Genomic DNA, 21,306 nt, shown 5'->3' with positions numbered 1-21,306 from the left:
GGGAAGTGGCATGCTCTGGGGTGATCACCACAGGGAGCCATTACCTTCACTGTCCGAGACAACACAATGGGTGTCATCCATGCTGTAGCCCTCCTCGTGCTTGTATGAGTGACTCCTTGGCACGTCTTTGATGTGCTCTTGCACATCAGGCAACGAGTGGCTGGAGCAGAACTGGGAGCAGGAATCCCCTGCCGACTGGGGGCCAGGCCCCGCCATGGTGCGTGACCCCCCCACTGCCTTCCCCAGGGGGCTGATGGGGCTCTCCTCTTCTGAGTGCTGCGTGCGGATAGGTGCCCGCCCACGGCTCTGGCTCATGCTGAGGGATGAGGGCTTGGAGCTGCCTTTCAAGGGGCGCTCTGCACCCTCCCGCTCGTAAGACTTGCTCCGGCCAACCATCTCCCGGCTGGAGGACTTTTCCACCCCGTAGCCAGAGAGGCGGGTTCTGCTGCTGGCAGAGTAGACTCGCTCCTCCTCATCCACCAGATCACGGCTGGAGACACCATAGTACTTCTGTTGCTCATAGACATTCTTCTTCAGGCCGTAGGTGATCTCCTCCTGCAGCTTCTTGGCCCTGGAGGCCACATTGCTGCTGCCAACTGAGGTTATCGACGCATAGGAAGCTAGGTCTGACTCCACATCTTTGGCTTCTTCAATTGGGGAGAACTTGGAGATCTTCTGCTCCATGACCTGCTTCCTGTGCTTGCTCCGCTTCGAGGAGATGACGGCGGGTGCCAGGTTCTTGGATGAATGCTTTGACAGTGCTGCACTGGAGCCATGCTTGTCCACCCGTGAGGAGTGCCGGTATTCGCTGTCCCCATAGTAGTAGGATGAGCCAGCAGAGCTCCCCGACACCCTGCCATTGCTCTCCGTGCCCCGGTGGTAGCTGTTCTTCCCTTGATGGTCAGGGCCATGGTGGTCATAGACATCCTCCTCAGACTCGTCCTCAGCTTTGGTGTAGCAGCAGGGCCGGCCAGAGCCCTCGGCGTCCCCCAGCTCACTCTTCTCTCTGCTGTGGCGGCTGTCGGCAGCCGTGCCTGCCGGCTCTGCTTTCTGCCCCTCCACTGCTGGACTCTCCTTGGTGAGCTCGCTGATGTCCTCAATCATCACATAGTTACGGGGGATGTTCTGCTCTAGGCTGGTGTAGAGGGACTCAGAGGGGAAGCTGGCAGAGGGGCCCTGCACTGTGCTGGCTCTCTCAGCTGGCTGGGCCTCAGGCACCTTGTACTGCTCATAACTACTGCTCACTGTCGCGGTGCTGAAGGTGACATCAGGGATGGCAGAGGAGCTGGTAGCTGCACCAATGACCTCGTAGTTGGTGGGGATCTTCTGCTCCAGGTCAGCCAGTGAGGTCTGCCGCAGCTTCTGGTGCCCACTGGCCATCTCAACTGGGCTCTGGAAGAGGGCGGGCTGTGCTGCCGGCACAGTGGCCACCCCAGCGAAGGCGCTTGGGGCTTGGTAGGGGTTTTGGGGCCGGAAGCCTGTCTGGCCTGAGGCACCCAGCTCTGGGTATGTGGTGCTGGGGGCCGGGAAGGCGCCAGGCGAGGCGAAGGCAGGAAGTGGGGCCACTGGCAAGCTGTCCTGTGAGGTGCTGGCTGCAGGGTACCGGGGGGGCTGCAGGTGCGTTGGTGGGAAGGCAGTGGGGCCCTGTGGGGCAGAGTATGGGTAGGTGCCATAGGAGGCAGTGGCAGTGGCAAAATCAGGGTACTGCCCGGTGGGTGTGGGGCGCAGGCTGGTGCCATCATAGGCAGCAAGGCGCAGGCTGTGCAGCTCACTGTCAGACAGGTAGTCACGGCGGTCCCCAGGGCAGCGCAAGTAGGGATGGTCCCTCCCACGGTCCTTCAGTAGTGACTCCTTGCGCTGGGTGATGCCCAGCTCCAGGTACTTCAGCTTGGCGTCAATCTCCTTCTCCTCCTCATCCAGCTCCGCCTGCTTCTTACGCAGCTTGGTGGCCTCATGCTCCACCAGCTTCAGGTCACGGTCCAGTTCCTTCAGCAGGCTGGCCTTGGTGACTGGTGCAGTGGCCTTGGGGGCCAGGCTGCTCAAGTAGATCTGGGAGGCAGCTGGGCTGGCCAGGGGGACGTGGGGCTCCTCGGGCGGTGGGCTGGGCAGCGTCCGCTTCACCTTGCGTGCCAGTGGACTTGACTGCAACCCCCCCACCTGCAAACCCAAGGGACACCTGGTCAGGGGTGTGGGTGGTTGTCCCCCCATGTCCTCCCCATGCCCCAGGGTTGCAGTGAAGCAGCCTGCTGTGCACGTGTCTCCCCATGCACTGAGGAAGCAGTGTTTATGTAAAAGCGCAATAAATAGGATGGAAGTAACAGGCAGGGCACTTTCCGTGAGTAATTACTGGGGGTGGCAGCTCGCTGAGTGCTGGGCGGGCTGCGTGTACACTGCTGCCTCTGTCCTCAGGCACTTGGCAGCGGGGCTCAGGGGAGTGGCTGGGGGTTGCTGCTGCCTGGGGAATTCCCTGGGTGCTTGGCTGCCCAAGGCAACTGTGGTGTGAGGGGACAAAGCAGGAGGGAAAGCCACCATAACCTGAAATGGAGCCTTGCATGGTGCCTGCTCCTTGGGAGTGGAGGGGGACCTGGCTAGGGCAGGGGACAGTCCTGATCCTGCCACCCAGCAGCAGCTCTTGCCCACTGATGGGCTCATGCAGCTGGTGGAGCTCCAGGGCCTCCTGCTGGCTCTTGACTTTGGTGCATGTGTCTGTGCCTACTGGTTGCCATCAGCTGCTGCAGGAAGCCAGACTTTTAAAATATTAATTACCACAGTGCTAATGAAACCGAAATGTCTCACGGTGCCTCCTGGGGCTGTTCCCTGAGGGCAAGGTTGTTCTGCACTGACATACCTGGGTGCTGGGGAGCAACGGGTGCTGGTAGAGGGAGAACCTCTCCTTGCTGGCTTCCTCAGCGGTGGGGCTGATGGGCTTTGGGTCAGAGAGGGAACGCTGCATGGTCTTGATAGGGCGCGGTAGTGTCTGCTGGCGCTGAGCCGAGTCGGTGGTGAAGTGCTTCTGTGGGGGGACGTGAGCCTTGTTCAGCCGCTCACTGGTGGCGAAGGAGGACTCCAGGAGGCGGTGTGGGGAGAGGGGGGAGACAGGTGAGTAGAGGACCTGGGGAGACCGGGGTGGCTGGCGGGTCACCAGCTGGGAGAGGGACTCAGCTGGCAGATGGGACTGGTAGCCGATTTCCAGGGGATCTGGCTTCTTCTTTTCGAACTTGCCCAGGGTCTGCTGCCGGACGGTGTGGGGGTCCAGGGGGCTTGTGCTCACAATCTGGATGTTGGTGGAGTAGGGCGGGATGGTGGTGGGCACTGTCAGCTGGGGGACCACGACACCAGGCTGGGGGACAGGCTCTGGCTCTGTCTGACAGGCCAGGCTCTCGCCCCGCTGTGTCTTTTCTGGGGCCGAGATGTACTTGACGATCTCCACTCGGGGGTCATGGGTGGTGATGTGGATGGAGGGGGAGACGCGGAGGAGCTGGTCAGGCTCCGTCTGCACTGAGCAGTCACTGATTGTCTGGATGCCCACACTGGCCATACTGCGGGCTGGCCCCTCCAGCTTGCCCTCAGTGCCAGCCTCAGCATGCCGTGAGGGCCGGGAGCGGCGGCGGCGCACAGGCTGCTCCCACTCCCCACTGTCCTCTTCATCTGTCTGCACACTGCAGTCGGTGCTGCGCCGCGGCCGCCGCCGCCGTGACAGCAGGTACCGCTCATCGCCATCCTCCTCATCCGTCTGCACGCTGCTGTCTGCTGTCTTCCTTGCTGTGAAGGCCTCCCGTGCTGCCTCCTTCTCGTAAGCATCCCGCAGCCGCGGCATCGAGTTCCTCTTCTTGATGCCCCGGCCAGGCTCCCAAGGCTCCTCGGCTTGCAGTGACATGTCTGAGGCCGAGCTGCTGAGTGGCCGCTGAGGCATGGGATAGCGGGGGCCAGTGGGCCCCTCTGGCAGTGCCTCACCTGGCAGGGGCCACACCTGCCCATTGTGTGGCAGGCCCCGTGGTGCCTCGGCGGGACCCTCAGGAGGGCGGGCAGCTGGTTCAGCAGGCATGGGGAAGGCGCTCTTCTGCCGCTTCTGCTCCTCCAGTTGCTGCTGCAGCTGATGCTGGAGCTGGTGGATGTGTTCGAGCTGGAGGCGCTGCTGGGCAAGCTGCTCCCGCTGCAGTGCCAGCTGCACGTGCCGCTCCTCCTGCTGTTGCTGAAGCACCTGCTGCTTGATGCACTGCAGCTCCTGCAGCTCCCGTTGCACCAGCAGCTGCTCCTTCTCCCGGTGCCGCTGCAGCTCTGCACGCTCCCGTTCCAGCTCCTCTTGCAGCCGCAGCTGCCGCAGCTTCTCCAGCTCCACACGCTCCCGCTCTAGCTGCAGCACGTGCTCCTGCTGCTTGCGCTGCCGTTCCTCCTCCCGCTCCTCCCGCTGAGCCCCATCCAGCAGTGGCTTGGGCACCGCAGCTGCCTGCCCACCCTCCTTGCTGGCTGCTGGTGCTGCTGGCCCCTCAGCACGGGGCACAGACCCCACCGGCTCTGCTTTCTGCAAGCCACTGGTGGGGGCAGTGGGGGCTTTGGGTGTAGGACCAGCACCTGCCGCTGGAGGCGCTGTGCTGACAGGCTTGCCCAGGTAGACAGGCGTCTCCATCAGTGAGGCCGCTGGGGCCGGCCGACCAGGGGCTGAGTAGCGGTAGAGGCCTTGTGTTGCCAGTGGGACACGGGGTGTGACGACTGGCAGCCTGGGCAGGCTGGCCAGCGGGACCGCTGCCACACCGCCTGGGCCATAGGGTCTGTACAGCCCGCGCAGCATGGGCCGCAGCACCGACGCTGGCTGAGTGGTTATGGGCAGCGTGGAGGCGATGGGCGTGTTGATGGTGGAGTAGATCATGCCGTCAGCGGCCCGCACAGTGGCGGTGGAAGGGAGCATCTGCCGGATGGATCCCAAGCGGATGCTGGGGACATTGTACTGTGCCAGGCTGCTGAAGCCCTGACGTGCCTCGGGGAAGGTGGGGTTGTATATCCTGCCAGGTTTGGGGGGCACAGGGCCCTGCTGCTGAGCTGCCAGCCCCCCCGTGCCCCCCAGCCCGGAGCCAGGGCCATAGGGCAGCAAGTCAGGGCCGTTGGTGTGCCGGCCTCCATACTGGTCCATGGAGTTAAGGGCGGCACACATGCGGCTGATCTCGCGCGCTGTGGTGGCACTGTAGTGGGCCAGGCTGGACTGTTGGAAGCTGGCCAGGTCCCCCCGGGTTGAGAAGTGGTAGTCAGAATAGATGTTGGAGGCCGAGCTGTACCTCCGCATGGGGAGCGGGTGGCCCAGCATCTCCGCTGGCTGGCGGAGATCGGAGAAGGAACCATACTGCAGCCCCTGGCCCAGGTAACCCCCCTCAGCGAAGCCCACACTGTAGGAGTGCTTCATGGTGCTGAGGTCCACAGCAGCATCACTTGCTGGGGAAGGGAAGGGCTGGTCCCCCTTCGTGGGGTAGTAGCTCATCCCAATTTCAGAGAGGTTTGTGTCTGACATGGAGGAGTAGAGCCGGCCGAAGGCGCTGGCGGGGTAAAACTTCTGCTCCTCATAAAGTGAGGGTGCTGGTGCTGGCTGCTCCCGGTAGGGGAAGGTCTCTGGCAGCTCTGGCTCTCTGCTGCCATAGAGGGGCCCGCTGGCTTTCTGTCCGGGTGCTGCCACCTCCCCCGCTTTCTTCTCTGGCATCTTGGAGGTGGGGTTGAAAGCACCGGTGCAGCTACCACCAAAGGGGAACTTGTAGACCATGTTGCAGCAGGCCACCTGGCTCTCCGGCTTCACACCTGTGAGGTCCAGCACGTTGGCCGGTGGCTCCTCCTTCAGCACTTTAGTCACTGGGCCAGCTGCTGCCTCCTCCATCTGCACCATCATCACCTGGGGCTTTTTGCTGCCCAGGGCGAGGAGAGGGCTCTGGCTCTTCAGCTCCACTGGCACCACCTGGTACAGCTCCGAGCCTGGCTCTGGCAGGAAGGGCTGCGGGAGGCTGACAACATTCTGCACCCCGCCGGTCTGTGTGATGAGCATGTCCTTCTTCACCATCTGGCCTGGCATGCCATACCTTGCAAACTTGGTCTGGGGGGCAGCAGTAGACTCGGGCTTGCTGCTGGCCGCCCCGCTAGCTCTGACAGCTGCTGTCTGGACGCCCTGCTCCATCTGCTTCACCTGCGCCAAGCACACTGGGCTCCCAGTCCCCTGCCCAAAGTCCACCCGGCTCTGGAAAGGGTCTCCATAGACCACAGGCTGCTTGGGCTGCGAGAGGAGCATGGGGGAGGCTATGGCCAGGCTGGCGGAGCTGGCTGCTGCGATAATGGTGTGGGGCTGCTCCTGGGCATTGAGGTTGATGATCAAGGGCTGGATGGCCGTGGACTGCCGGCTTGGGATGTGGTCCAAGGTCAGGCAGTACTTCCTGGCCTCAGTGGCCAAGGAGGTGAGATCCATGCCTTGGTCTGTTATGATGATGGGGGTGGACTTCAGCGCCGTCCGTAAGTCCACGGCATTAGTGCTCGGTGCCTTGGGTCCTGGCTCAACCCGGGACGTGCCGGGAATGGAGGAGATGCGGCAGAGGGAGATGTTTTCTGCAGGAAGCGCTCCCCAGCCATACAGCCCCGTGATGCCATCAGTGGCTGAAGTCACAGTGGATGTCTGCTGGGTGTGCTCCTTCACCGGCTGTGCCCTGACATATGTGCCCGGAGGCTGCTCTGGCTCTGGTGCCCGGCTGTAGCTGTGTGCTGGCAGCTCCCGGCTTGGCCTGGTGGGGGATGAGGTGGGGGACGTTGAACAGCCAGAGCTGGCTGACTTTGTTTGGCTGGCCGCATCAGCTGCCAGTGTGATCAGCATGAATGGAGCATCCTGTGAGACGGGCTGCCGGGCCAGACGTGGTGAGCCCGCCTGGTGTGGCGTCTGCGTCCCCTGTGCCACCATGGGGGAAGAGGCAGTGGGGCCAGCAACGGCAGGACCCTCATAGGGGAGGAGGGGGCTCTGTGTCTGTGTGGAAAACTCTGCCGTGGCCTTTGCGGCATGAGTGGGACTCTGCGTGGGGGAGGTGGGCGAGAGTGGAGGACTGGAGCTCTTGAAGAAGGGGTGAGTCTTAGGCAGTAGAGGCTTGCTATCGCTCATGGCCGGGAGCTTCTCCCTGGCCATCTGCATGCTGATTTCCACTGCCACCTTGCTTCTGCCAGTGTCCTCCGTCTGCGAGCCATAGCTGACAGTGCTCTTCACTGGACCATAGCTTCTGAAGGCTACTGATGGGGCCTCCGGAGCTGAGGAGCTATAGCTCCATGGCGCACTCCTGGGGCCACTCACCACTGCCATCATCGTCACTGTGCTGGTGCCTTTGCCGTAGGCATAAGGAGTGGCAGTAGTCTTGGATGCTGGGCTGGGCTCTGCTGGGGTGCTCTGGAGCTTGGCCAGGTCTTGCCCCTCTTTTGCAAAATGCTGGGTGACCCGGACATCGGGAATGGCCTTTCCTGTACTGCCATCAGAGGCAGCAAAGGAGACGGGAGCAGAGAGCTGCGTGGGGCTGGTGCCCGGGGTGAGCGGACTGCCGTTCTGCTTCATCAGGTCAGCATAGGTGCTCTCGGCATTGAGGAAGTGCTTCTCCTGGTAAGCCTCCTCCTGCCCCTTTGCCTTCTCTCCCTGTTCAAGGGCCAGGTCAAAGGAGGCGGACTGGTGCATCCTGGAGATGCTCTGCGAGGTCTGCAGGATATCCTCGTACACTGCTCCCGCCTTTGGCAGGGCACTCGGATAGCTGGGCTGGGCTGGGTGTGCAGGGCCACCATCATACCGGTACTCCTCGGTGTACTGGTACTCGAAGCCATTCTGGCTCTCAGTGCCACAGTAGCCACCCTGCTGGTAGGCACTGCTGTAGGAAATAGCTGGCTGGGCCTGCTGGACCTGCTGCTTCTGCATCATCTCTGCCTTCCTCATCATCTCCTCATAGGCTTCCTCGGCACTCTTGAGAGGCTTGCTGGTGGGCTGGCTGGGGCCACTCTCCCCCTTCTCCGTCGGGGAGTACAGTGACATGAAGGTGGGCAGGTTGTACTCACTGCCTGATTTGTACAGTTTGGAGGCCATGGCATCGAAACTCTCAGCCTCTGAGTCAACGGAGGGTGAATACTCAGAGCAGGAGGAGCGGTGCAGCTCCTCCATCTCTGCCGCCTGACGCAGCTCCTCAGTGGGGGAGGCATCCTCGATGGGGGAGAGGTTGCTGGGAGGGGTTTTGGAGCGCTCTCTCCTCCGCTGGGCCCTCAGCTCCTCCTTGTCACGCTTGGTCTTACGTGCTGTGCTCCGGATGCGCTGCTGCTCCACCTCCCGCATCTTCTCCTGCTCCCGCAGCAGCTCCTCTTCTTCCCGCAGCTCCTCCTCCTCAGATGAGTCCTCGATAGTGGGTAGCAAGGGGCCATGTGAGCGGTGGCGAGCCTTCCTCTGCTGCTTCACCTCCTCCAGCCGCTGCCGGCGGCTGGGGCTGCTGTCACTGTCCTCCTCCAGGGAGGAGATGGAGGTGGGCGATGTGCCTGAGGTGTAGGTGGGTGTCGTGGCTGGCAGGGTGGAGGAGTACTCGCCCCGGGAGCGTTCCTCAGGGGAGCCTGTCAGGCTCTCCATCTCCAGCTCAGGCTCCCGGTCCAGGCTGGCATCCGTCTCCTGGCCCATCTCCACCTCCCGGTCATAGCCAGTTGTGCTGTTCAGCTCAATGGTCTTGAAGCGCCGCAGCCCACCCTGAGCCGTGCTCAAGTCATTGCCCTCTGCTACCTCTAGCTCCTTCCTCTCTTCCTTGTACAGGCTGCTGGAGCCATGTGGCAGGCGCCGCTTGGCCGATGCTGGCTCTTTGCCCTTCTCTGCCTCGTCCTTTAGCCCAGCCTTGTGGACACTGTACTTGGCATGCCTGTAGCCCTCCTCCTCCTCCTCTTCCTCGAGGTTGTCCTCCTCTGCACTCATCTCTAGGATCTGCCTCCGCATGAACTCCTCATCACTCACCTCTGCCTCCAGGCCCTTGGGCTGGGGAGGCACTGGGGAGAAACACCCCTCACTGCTGTCTTCCACATAGTCGTGCCGCAGCTTGCTGCCGAACTCGTCCGAGGACTCTGCACTCTCCCGCCGCTCCCGCTGGTTCTCCCACTCCAGCGAGTCCTCATCCTCCTCTAAGATGTCCTCCAGCTCCTCATCTGAGTCAAAGGCTTCTGGGGTGATGGAGAGGTACCGTGGCCGCTGCCGCTGCTCCTCTTGCAGCTCCTTGCTGCATTCAGCAGGGTCTGGCGGGGCACCCCGGCCTTCCAGGAGGGGCCGCATGCTGCTCTCCAGCTTGGTGAGCTCGGAAGGGCTGGGGGGGCTCTGCCCAGCCAGCCCGGTGCCGCTCAGCTTCTCCTCCTCCTGCTGCACCAGGCCGGTGATCTCGCTCTGTGAGCTGGAGATACCATCGGAGGAGTAGCCGGTGTCGCTCAGGCTCTGGGGGCTGCGGGACAGGTCTGGGGGGTAAGGCTTGCTCCCGTCCTGCGGGCAAGGGAGAGCACAGCGTCAGACCCGACAGCTCTGGAGCTGCTCCCCCCAGTTCCTCCCAAATCCTCCCCTGGGAAGCATGCAGAAGGTATGGGCAGTGTTGGGAGCCAGCCCAGCATGAAGGCTGGGGGCTGCCCTGTGTCCCCCCAATGGCTTGTCAGCAATTTGTCTGCACGCTAATGAAGGCAGGTGACAGAGCATGATGCAAGCAGGGGATGGCACGGCAAAAGTCCTCAGGGGCACAGGTATTGTGGGACTCATAAATATGTTTAAAAAACCCAGCCCCACCAGCTTTATCTCCCTGATAACTAACATGAGAAGGCTAATAGCAATATCGATTTTTTTACTTACAGATCCAGCGGCAGCTGAGCCTGGCTGTAAGCCTTGGGGTACCGGTGGCTGTGCACCCTTCCCTGGGGAAGGGGTGCAAGGGCAGAGCTGCTTGCCACTCTCCCCAGGCAGGCAGGCACGCAGGCGGGCAGCTGCCAGCACAGGGAGAGGTGAGAGCACTGGTAACGGGGGAGTCTGGGGAGGAGACAGGTCTTGTGCCCCGGTGCCTGGCCAGGCTGGCACGGTGGTGCTGAGAGGACAGGACCTTCGCTGGTGGCAGTCACGGGGGACAGCTGTCTTTTAATGAACTTTAATTTCCCTGCCTGACAGCCCTGCAAAGCAGCCTTCAAAAGCAGGTCAGACCCCAGGATCCTCGTTAGATGCCAGCAGAAATAAACAGGCCATTTTAATTGGTGTTTCAGTTAGGCAGCGTGGGGGCAAGCCGCACGGAAAGCATCATCGTGCCTGGCCCCAGAGCTACCGGCAGGGCCCATCACCCCACCAGCAGAGGTACCACGGATCTTATTTGATTTCGGAAGGGCCAGGAATCCCTACCCTGGGGGCTACACAGCGGCATGGCAGGGAGCTGTCCCCTCCAGGCTGGTGGGGACCTCCTGCCGTGTCCCCTCCCTGCAGGGGGCTGTGCTGGCTGCTGCTAGCATGGTTGCTTGTGAGGGAAAACCATCCCAATGCAGCCAAATGTTTCTCCAAATTGTACTGAATTTTAAAACGGTGAGACAAGGAGCTTCAAAAAGGTCCACTGCTGCAACCTGAAATGTTGTGAAATGAGCTTTCCATTTAATGACAAATTCGACTGCCCTTATATTATTTTAAAACAAATCCAAAGGCCAAAGACAGCCTGAACTATTGCGTTATGCCCAAATTGATATCCTAATAAAAGAGAAGGCAAATACCAGTATGATGCTACAGAGCATGTGAAGTTCCTAAGTGGTTTGGAAATGCTGAGACAGCAGTGTTTGAGCTCACCATTTCCCAAAAGGCTGTTTCCGGAGGCAAATGTGTCTGGCAACGTGATTTCTGCTCTGACTTGGAATAAAACCCTCTGTTTCTGAGCATGGCTGCCAGCAGAGGCATGGCTCAACACCATGTCAGCCCTGGGCAGGATGTGGTCCCGAGGGATGCTTGGAGCTGGATGCACCCCTAGAGCTCACCTCCTGCTCCTTCACCCGTGGTACTGTGGGGGGTGCTCGGCTCTCCTTGCTCTCCATCTCTGGTTTGGGGGTCACACTCTTCCCCTTCAGCACAGTGCTCTCAGGATCTCTGGAAGGCTCCAGGGCAGCTTTGGGTAGTGGTTTTTCCTCTGCTGGAACTAGGGGCTTCTTCTCTGCCAGGACAGGGCTCGGGGTCCTGCTCTGCTCAGCAGCCTGGAGGCTCCTTGCAGGCGAGGGCTGCCGCTCGGGAGCTGCCGCCGGCTTGGCAGGCACTGGTGCCGGTGCTTTCTGCTGCTGGCTGACAGCTGGCGGCTGGTGCCGTGGGGAGCCAGTGGGTGGTTGCTTTGGGGCAGGCAGTGGCATCGGGGCAGGGTCGCCAAGGCTGCCTTCGAGCAGCCGCTGAGTTTGGCAGTTCAAGCACAACCATTCGTTCTTCTGCAAAATACAGAAAGGAAAAGTTCTGTTGAAACTCTGGGAGCTTCATCCCAGCAGGGACCTCACTGAGAAGTTCAGCTGATGCGACACATGGTGGTGGTGCAAAGGACTCAGCCCCCCCAGACCAAATAACCAGCTTTGGAGAGGCCAAGCTGTGAGCGGGCAGGTGCTGAAATGCCGGTGTGGGCTGCAGAAGAATGCGTAGTGCTGGAGCCATATTCTATAAACCATCTAGAAGAGGAGACCGACCATCCAGCTTAAACCTACCCCTACCCTCATTCAGACCTCAGAGATGTTCAGCCAGAGGGACCATGGCTATGACACAGGGATTTCACACTTTTCCCCACGGCACTTCAGCATCACCAGCTCTTTCCAACCCCAGCCTTGCCTGTGTTTCCATTTTAAATGAGTTTAAACAATGAAGCCAGATTACTGCTGTAGCTTAACACTTCTTAGGCTCCATACAGTTTCTTTCTCACTCTGATTTGTTTTCCTCGACACAATAAAGGTTTAAGAGCATAATCATAATACCTAAGGATCTTTCTCTTCTAGGTTATCAGAAAATATTGGGGACAGAAGTGCACAAAAATTTCCCAGAGATATTACCCAAAGTACACACTGTGCAGGAAAAGAACAAGACACTCTCATCTAGAGAAATTCTCAGCAAGAGCTGTCATTTTATGGCCTGGAAAAAGCAGCTTGCAAGCAGGGCTGTGAGTGGCAGAGAGCCTGTGGGGTTATGGCAGGGGTTCTGCATTTTCTTTTCCTGGCTTTTTTTGGCATCTTGGGGGGTGTCCCGTGCCATCCAGCACCCTGCGCTTCAGTCTGAACCCCTATGGCAAATCGCTATGCTGCTACAGCCTCTCATGGCAGAAGACCAGCAAATGGATAACTGAATTTTCCTGAGTCGTGGGAGAGCCCCCAGCCCCATCAGCAGCCAGTGCCGTGCAGAGCCATGCATACACTGTGAGCACAGGCTGTGCGGCAGCAGCCAGCACAGCATTTGCCACCACATCCCAGTGCTTGCTGCAGTGAATGCCTCCAGCAGCAGCAGCAGCAAGCTGCCCAGCTCCTACACACATATGGGGGGGGTGGGGGGTGGGGTGTGCAGGAAATCCTGCCCATAGCTACTGCAGAGAGATGGAACAAAGCTGCCCGCACCCAGTGGGAACATTTCTGGCCAACCTCTCTAAGGCTCAGTCACCATCTTTTAGAGACTTCTGCAGCCCCACCAACACCCATCACTGACACCCATCACACTGCTGGACGCTAAAAACCCAGGGGCTCACTGAAGATGCTGCATCTGAGGCATCTCCCAGCCCCACACCAGCACCCCACGCTGTGATGGTGACAACCCGTCCCTCTCCTGTGGTCCTGCAGCCTTGTCAGCTCAGTGTTTGGTATTCCTGCAGCACCTCTGCTCCCTCTCAGAGGGATTGGCTCTGGAGCAGCTCCATCATATGTATAACTTGGCTATGGGCATCTCTCAGCTAATGTGGCCAACGGGATTAAGCCACTCGTGAGAAAAATGCGAACATTCAATGACTGGCTGATTTGCTAATAGCTCATAAATCCCCATTGAGATTAACCAGATTCTATGAAGATAATAATAATTAGGCTGTATTTAGTGCTTTATATGTCCAAACCATTGGGTGCCCAGGAAGTCAGGGTGCCCCTCACCTGGGCGGTAAGCTGGCAAGGAGCTTACAGCAAAGGCATGGTGGCACCTGTCTGAGTCTCTGTGCTTAAAGATGCTGAAAACCATGGCCCCGATGAGGACAGAGATGGGGGCTTGCTCAATACTGAAGTTTGCTGCCTGAGGATGTACTGCAGCAGCAGGCATGGGAGTGTTAACTGTGCAGAACACAGGTGATGGGGAGCCGGGACCGGTGAACACTGCAGTGCACGGGGAAGATCAGCAGCGCACAGGCAATGCTGCTGTGATGCAGAGCGAGCTCTGGGTCAGGAAAGCATCAATAATTAAAGAGGGATGAAACCAAAGGGCACCTGAGATGCTGCCTTAAATGAAGAGGTGCTGGCACAGCAGGGTGCGCTGGAAACTGGCCAGCTGGGCAGGCAGGGGAGCAAAGGCACCAGGGGGCTGCCCAGCCCAGCCAGGCTATCAGCTTACACACTTGGGAGGGTCACAACCCTGACCCCTCGGGCACCCAGCCTTCCTCACCCGCAAACCACCGGGATTTGCAGAGGAGTTATGGAAAAAGTAGGTTCCCAGAAAGAGAAACAGTATTTCTGTGGTCATTAGGGGCAGGATGGAGCCCAGGGTGCAGGGTAGCCCTGGCCGGCATCCAAGAGCAAGTGGCTTTGTTCAAGGTGTCACGTCCAAGTGGTAATGACTATCCTGGTTTTTAACTGCATACCATGCAAACGGCATTGGGAAATGCAGGACGCAGCTGCAGTTCTGGCAGGCTCCACTGAAGAGGTGGCGATTGCCATCTCGATGGCTGCCTGCACTCCCTCCAGGGGGTGAGGAAGGATTTGCAGCAGCCCTGCTTGCAGGGAAGCCCCCAGGGCTGCTGAAGCAATACCCCAGGACAGTACAGGGCAATACTTTGGGATCGGGCATGGGATCTGTGAACATCAGGGGATTGTGGGCATCGGGGGGTGCACCTGGTTCCCCCCGAGCCCTGGCATCCACTGGCAGGTGACCACAGCCATGCTCACCAACCTCCACTGGGTTTTACCCTGCAATTGTTTTAATTTACTAATGGGCAACAACAAAGCTGTAATTAACTAAAATAGAAGTCCTCCTGTGTAATTTTGGTCAACGTTACTGCTTGGCAAGTTAATTAAATGCTGAATCCCCCAGTACCACTGGGGGTTTTTTTAAATGATGCAGCCAGCGAGCTTCAGCATCATGGTTGCACATGAACCCCGTTCAGCAACGTGTGGGTCTGAGAGCCTTGGTGGGAGCTGGCGGTGCCAGAGGCTTGTCAGACTTCCCCAGAGGCTTCCCTGGTTAGCTCCTGGGTGCCAGTCCCACCACCCCTGTCACCCGAGACCCTCACTGCAACCCCTCCAGCTTCTGGGAGATGCATGGCTGTGGTCTTCATCCCACTGCAAACCACTCCCTGCAATATCATCCCTGGGACTCTGCCTGGTTATTTATGTACAGTGGTACTACTTTCCAAAGTTAAAACAATACCTATTAAAATACCAGGACAAAAATCTGTACAAAATAAGATAAGCAGCATGAGGTATAAGTATCTTGCAATCCAGATCTCATCTCCCAGCATTAAATGCGGTGAACCTCACCAGAATCTTTCATTTATTTGCTGACAAGAACTGTGCAGGGCTCATCACTGTGACAGATGGGTGCCTGGAAAATATGGAAAACACTTCTGGTTTCTGAATCAAGATCCAAATTAACAAGAACCTCATAAAATCACTTCTCAAGAACTCCTTTCAGCCCCGCTTGTAGGAAACTTCCTGTTTAGGAGGGCTCCTGACATCCAGACACCTTCTGCACCCCCTCCCACAGCACAAGTGGGGGCATCTCACTGCATGATCCCATCTCTCAAGCACTCAGCACCCTTGTGCTAAGAACACGCCAATTCTGTCCTTACTATGGATGGATTTTAGCACAGTTTTAAAGGAAAGGGTCTGAGTCATGCTTGATCACTGGATGCCAGAGCTTTTCAGACCCTTCTTGGGCTGGCAGGTTCTCCATCCTCTAAGCACTCCTGTGCCCTTCCCTCCCCTTGGCAAGGATGCTATCTCTGCCAGCAGCCTCCCCAGGGTGAACCCCAGTGCTCATTCATTTTGCTCCCTGGATGCTACTGCCTGAGTGCTGGCTGATGCTCTCTGCCCCACCGGTTTCAGCCCATTTCCACAGCTGAACCCTCCCAAGCCCCTCCAAATCACCTCCCTGTGGCTGGAGACACCACACACCTCTGCCAAACCCATTTGACCAAGCACTGCAGTTTTAGGAAGTGACAGGGAGCATGCCAACCGGCGCTTCTTTGGGACCCTCACCTACAGAGGGGAGGATGCGCATCGTGGTCCCGACCACAGCACATTCACAAAGCACATTTTCAACCTCGTGTGCTGTCAGCAAATAATCACGGGCCTGGTTTTACCTCCGCCCCAGCCCTTATCTCTCCTAGAAGGCTGAAGCAGTGATAGAATTTGAGACGAGGATGAGGAAATGAGCCGTGATGGTGGAAGCACCAGAGATCAGAAGAGATGGAGGAAATACAGGAGATGCTCGTTGGAACTGTGCCTGTGGTGGGAAGAGACCAGAGAGGATTCAGCTGGCCCCAGAGCCAGAAGAGGACCGAGACCAAGGGGGATGCATAGGCAACGGGCAGGCAGCGCTCCCTGGGGAGCTGGGGGGACAGGCAGGGCTGGATGTGCCTGGCTAGCAATGCACGCACACATGTTCACACACTGCTGTGAGACAGCTGCATCTGGCAAAGGGCAGGGCAGAAAGCACAGGGTGTACTATTGCTCCGATGGTGCCTTTTTTCCCCCTAAAAACACTCTCAAAATCCTGCTCAAGCTAGATGGCAGAGCTTCCTTCACTTGTGTTTGCTAACTGCATTTATGCCAGCATATGAGTGCTGTCTCTGAAGTTTATGCATGCATATATCTATATCTATGTATAACTATATATCTATACATCTATGTCAAAAATCTGTAAATAAAAAAGAAGTGCTAAATGTAACTCAAACACCATTCAGCAGATCAAGTCTTGTTTCTTGAGCCCAGCTGGCCACATGTTGATGCCTGCCCAGCTGGGGGAGCGAGAGGGGCTGGCGGGCTCCCTGGGAAGTTGCTGCACATCCTTCCTGCTGCCTGGCCGAAGGTTGTTGCATGCAGCACAGCGAAGAGCCAGCACTCTCGCAGCATAAAGCCATGGGCTCCTGGGACTGTCTGCAGGGAAAGGCAGTGAGGGGATTGCACACACCTCCCACAGCCAGGTTTCCTCAGCTGCCAACTGCTCCACATTAATTGACTTCATTACCATCAACTGGGCAAGTATTAGTACAACTATGGTTCACAGATTAGCCCAGCTGAAAACCACCACAGTTATTTCAATCCCTTGCTAAATATAGCATTTGACTAAGCAACCCAGTGATGTGTTTTCCAGCATCAGCCTATTCTTATCTGTTCCCGCAGCCTCTCTCAGGCTGATGGAGGCGACAGTCCCTCCCCAGCTCTGGTTTAGATGTGTGCGATGTATTGGTATCCTTCACACCGATAATGGATTAAAAGCAGTGCTGGGTAATGAGCTCGCCAGGAGGAGCTCTTCATCACAGGGCTCATTTTCTGCCTCTCATCTGCTCCACTTCATCCCTCTTCCTTCTTTGTGCTGGGACCTCTCCTGGTTGGAAAAAAGATGCAGTGAAGATGGGAGAAGCCACATGTGATAGCTGCACGCTAGGGCTGCTGTCAGCCATGCCAGGAGGGAAGGGAAGGATGTGGGCGGCAGTAGCTCCCAGTCCCTGCTCCGTGGCAACTGCAGGGGAGATGCCGTGTCTTGCACCAATGCTCACTCCCCTTGTACCCAGCTGCTGGCCAAAACTACCCAGAGGGCACCTGGAGCAGTGGTGTCTGTCCTACCGCCCATTTCCCTTACTGGTGCCATGGAGAGGAGAAGGCAGAGTGGAGATGGGGAGCTAGACAGCAGACAGGTGCAAAAGTGGCCATCACAGTCCTGTTCCTGCGGCACCTGGGAGCATCATCCTCCCTTGGCTCATCCCTTCTCCTTCCCCCTGCACATGCTTCATGCTGGGGAATTTTTTTCCTTCACCACTCCTGGCCACAGCAGGGATGCATCAGCCCTTCACAACACAGGCCAGGAGTCAGAGAAATAGCACCTGGGGGTATTCACAGCCTCCCACCCTGCAGTTCAATACACCATATAGCCAGCGGAGGATTATTCCAGCTGAAAGTCTTTGATGAGTAACAGCTATGCTCCCCTCCACTCACCTTTGAAAAATAGCTGTGCTCTTGCCAAATCCAGCTTATTCCACTGCAGCAGCTGACGGCCGGGCCAGTGAATGCTGCTACAGCAGGGAGAAAGCGGTGCAAGCCTCTGTGGCCACAGGAGAGCTGCAAATGTGGTTTCCACCAGCATGGCCAGCCTGGACCACCTGCAGCTTCTCACACAGCTGCAAACCCCAGCAGCCATGCCCCAGGGTCAGGGCATCACTGCCCTGGGCAGCCCCTTCTGTGGCGGATTTGGAGATCTGCAGAAAACTGATGGCTTTTTGGGGCGCTGACCTGGAGACAGGGGCACGTGCTGCTCTGCTCTGCCTCCTGAGCTGTCCCATAGCTCCCAGCAAGGGTCCTTCCCAAATTTGGCTTGATAGAGGCTAGAGGAAAAGGCCACCAACTCTTCCATGTTATTAGGAATTGTAGTGTTAGAGTCAAGCTTAGACTACTTTTCCATAATATTATTTCACTGTTGAGCCCAAATGATTTCACTCCACAGAGCTGAGAAACAAGCTTGCCTTGAAATGCCTGACTCAAATGCCAAAGGGCCAGTTGGGATTGCCTGGCTAGGACCCCAGAATAACCACCCCCCGGCATCCAGCTGAAGCAGCCACAGCCAAGCGGCTCTCAGCACAGCCCAGCTCTGGAGCATCTCAACACCTGCATCCTTGTGCATCCGTAGCCATCAGGCTCCCCTAGCTCTTCTCTGCTCCTTGCCCATCTTCCACCACCTCCAAAACTAGGGCAGCTGCTGCGGCAGAAAGCACCTTCTGTATTTTTGCAGCTTAAAAAAATCTTTTCAAATGGCAAGAATGTTTCTAAGTCAAAGGATTGAAACTATTTTGCAATCAAGGAAGTGTATTTCCAAACGAGCCCGACTGCGAGAGCCTGGGTGCTGTGTGGGCTGTGTGAGGGGCTGCTAAAAAAGGGTACACAGCTGTCCAAAATTTGGCAACCAGTGCTTTTGCAGAATATATATAGACATCCCTTCCCACTCAACATATTTCCTTCCAGTTCATTAGATTAAAAAAAAAATAAATCAGTAGAATATTGAGGAGAGCACTTTGATGCTTTCAGCTTGTCTGAAAGACATGGGACCGATTCCCAGGGCTGTGGGTGAGCATCCATTGCCCTAGGAACAGCCTGCTAAGCATCAGTGTCACTGTCACGCTTCTGCAATAACATAGACATCCAGCAATAAACCAGCTGCCGTCAGGAATGGGAAGCAGAGATGCCATCTCCCAGCACAGCAATGGCAGTGGAGATGAATATAAGATGTTTTGCCTCAAGATGGTGAGGATGTGAGACAGGGAGACCAAACACCTCTAGGTGGGACATGGGCCATCCTCTGCTTTACTGTTGAAGAAGAGAAGACTAGTTTGGGGGCTAGACATGACCATGAGAAATGCTCATCCTCACTCAGACCCAACAAGTTCACCCACCACCTTCTGCACCAGGTTGTCTGTCAGCACTGTGGTTCAGATAAAATACAGCCTTGATTTCATGTGCTTGCCACCGCTGGGCAGCAGTTTTGATACTCATTTATCTCTGTTATTTCCAATCTAGTTGTGCGCCCTTTTTCTCCTGGCCATTGGCTACCACCATGAATCTTCTGCTACCTTGACCGTTACCTGATGTCCCCTTCTGCAGTGAGCAGGTGGAGATAAAGCTGCCTCTGGCATGGCCAGACTCAAGATACAGCTGATTCATCCAAGCTGGGCATGTGATGGTGCCATCACAGAAGGAAATGCATGAGCATGGTGCTGTGTATTTAAGAAAAAGGAAAGTCACAAAGGGTAAGAACAATAGGAGGAACAAGAGCGCAAGTCTCAGATGCTGGAAATGCTCTTTGCTTTCCTTTCCACTGAACCTTACTATTTCTCTCTGTTTTATGTTGGAGAAAGAGCTAAATTAACTATCAGCTCAGTTCTGAGAGACTGGATCCAAACAGATGAAGAATTAAGATTTTCTGTTCATAATAAAATCCAGCCAATGCTATTAGAGCAGCAGAGGGTTTGGTCTGGTTTTCAAAGATTAGCTATGGCTGTCCCAAGGAAGACAAGCTCCAATTTTCCCATTTTGCTCCAATGTAATGTTTATAAAGTTGTCTGGATCATTTACAGTCATTATAGACCAGACTGTCATGACCACCATTTAACCACGTAGAAAAGAGGGACGTGAATCTAGTCCTCTATCATGTCCAAGCTTCCCATCCCCTTTTGCCCACACAGAGATTAGTTGCTCCCAGTGCACCCTCTCTGAGGACCCTGCCAGGTACCTGCTCCAGCGCTGCTGGGGCTGCACCCACTGAGAAACTGCCTCTTCTCAGTAAGCCCCACCACTAACATCACAACTCAGTTCTGCATCCAGCATTAAAACCACCAGCACAGAGGCAAGAGTCTATTTTTCCCCTACTGATAAAGAAGTAATATATTGTTCATTTTTGTTTGAATCGTTCTGGCCATACATTGTAATTTACTCTGTGATGTAGTACTCCTTAACAAGATTTATCAGCCTGCCAGCTAGCCTTATCTTTAACAGTCCCCATTATCAGGATGTATTTCTCAGCCAAGGTTAACAGCAGCAGAAGGATCTCTGAATGCCAGCTGCATGATAATAATTCTGCAATAATGCCCAGATGTATGTTGGGTCCAGTGGAGTCTGTGTCCTGGTCACCACAGATCCTAACTCCCTTTGGTGCATTGGCATGGTGTAGGTGCAAGGTGTTTCTTGTGGCCATGCTACTATTTTGTGCATATGTTTGATGAAATAACCGTGTCTCTTCAGGAACTGTTTGACGCTGTATGCAGAAGATTTCAAGTTTGCAACAAAATAATGCTTGCAAAGAGATACCTGGAAAAAGTCTGCAGAAAACAAATATAATATTCTATTTGTTTTTCTAAAAGAATGGAAGAAAAGCCAAGAAAAGCTAAGTTTATCAGAGAAATCTTATTTAATCAAAACCTTGGTTTTTCACAGGCACGAGTGTTGACTAAAATATCCAGCCATCCAACTAGTCATTTTCTGCATCTGATAAAAGCAGATTCAAGCTGTCTGCTTGCTCTTTTTTTTGAATTGCAAAGAGCCCCAAGTGTCGAACAGGCAGCAGCCACTCGCTTCCAAACCAGAAGAAAATATGTGGTTTCAAAAGCTTCTGCTTCCTTCCCATTACGAGCTGTTCAGTCCCCAGTCCTCTCACCCCCAAACCAGTCTAGCAGCAGCAAATGGGGTTTGAACCTGTTTCATGATCATAATGGATTGTTTTCAAAGTGTGTTAGGGAGCCATCAGTTGTATGGCTTGGAAGCTGAGGACATCACAAACCAATGTCCTGTGGTACCTGCACAGTCATATAATGCTTTTGAAACTTTAAAAATAATTACAATATTTTCCCAGGAGACAACCCTACATTGGCAGAGACCAAAAACCCCACGTGGAGGTGGCCGGGGGTATGCAGGACTTCACCGCTCAAACCTACCAAATCCACCTTCCCATGGTCCTTGCATGTTGTGTAGATGCACCACTGGAGAAGATATCTGCTAACAGTTGTCCTCAGCTCTTCCAGACCCTGCCAGAGAGTGGGAGGTTACCTCTGGGCTTTCCTGGCTGTTTAGCACTTGGAAAAATAGGGCACCAAAGGCCAAGGACTTCACCTTTGGGTTGAGAGCAGCCAGTGCTGTGCAGACACAGGCAGACATCTCGGGGTAACCACGACCCCACTGATTTCAGCCTTTTGCCTTCCTCTTTCTCCATCCTGTTCTGTTTCTATTTCTGTGGCCTCCTTCAGGATTTTTACCCTAAAGTACATGTGTTCCTGGAGAACTGGAAGCTTTGGTTTCTGTGGGCAATGCTGTTTGATCCCATTCAATGATTGCTGCTTCAAAGAAAGTCTGTATGTCCTCTTCCAGACTTCAAGATTGTGA

At 56.1% G+C, this 21,306-nt stretch overlaps 1 protein-coding gene across 1 annotated transcript in view; it reads right to left on the bottom strand.

The window, feature by feature from the left end:
• BSN (bassoon presynaptic cytomatrix protein) overlaps nt 1–21,306 on the bottom strand; it is a 106,249-nt gene that overhangs the window by 4,891 nt on the left and 80,052 nt on the right. The window contains exons 4-6 of the mRNA XM_064454145.1: nt 10,993–11,427; nt 2,849–9,484; nt 45–2,157 (exon numbers count right to left, since the gene is read on the bottom strand). Coding sequence (XP_064310215.1) covers nt 45–2,157; nt 2,849–9,484; nt 10,993–11,427 — 9,184 coding nt within the window. The remainder of the gene's footprint in view (nt 1–44; nt 2,158–2,848; nt 9,485–10,992; nt 11,428–21,306) is intronic.

The sequence above is a fragment of the Phalacrocorax carbo genome, chromosome 6 (assembly GCF_963921805.1).
Source record: "Phalacrocorax carbo chromosome 6, bPhaCar2.1, whole genome shotgun sequence".
Classification (NCBI taxonomy): Eukaryota; Metazoa; Chordata; class Aves; order Suliformes; family Phalacrocoracidae; genus Phalacrocorax; species Phalacrocorax carbo.
This window is presented reverse-complemented; position numbering and strand designations above follow the sequence as displayed.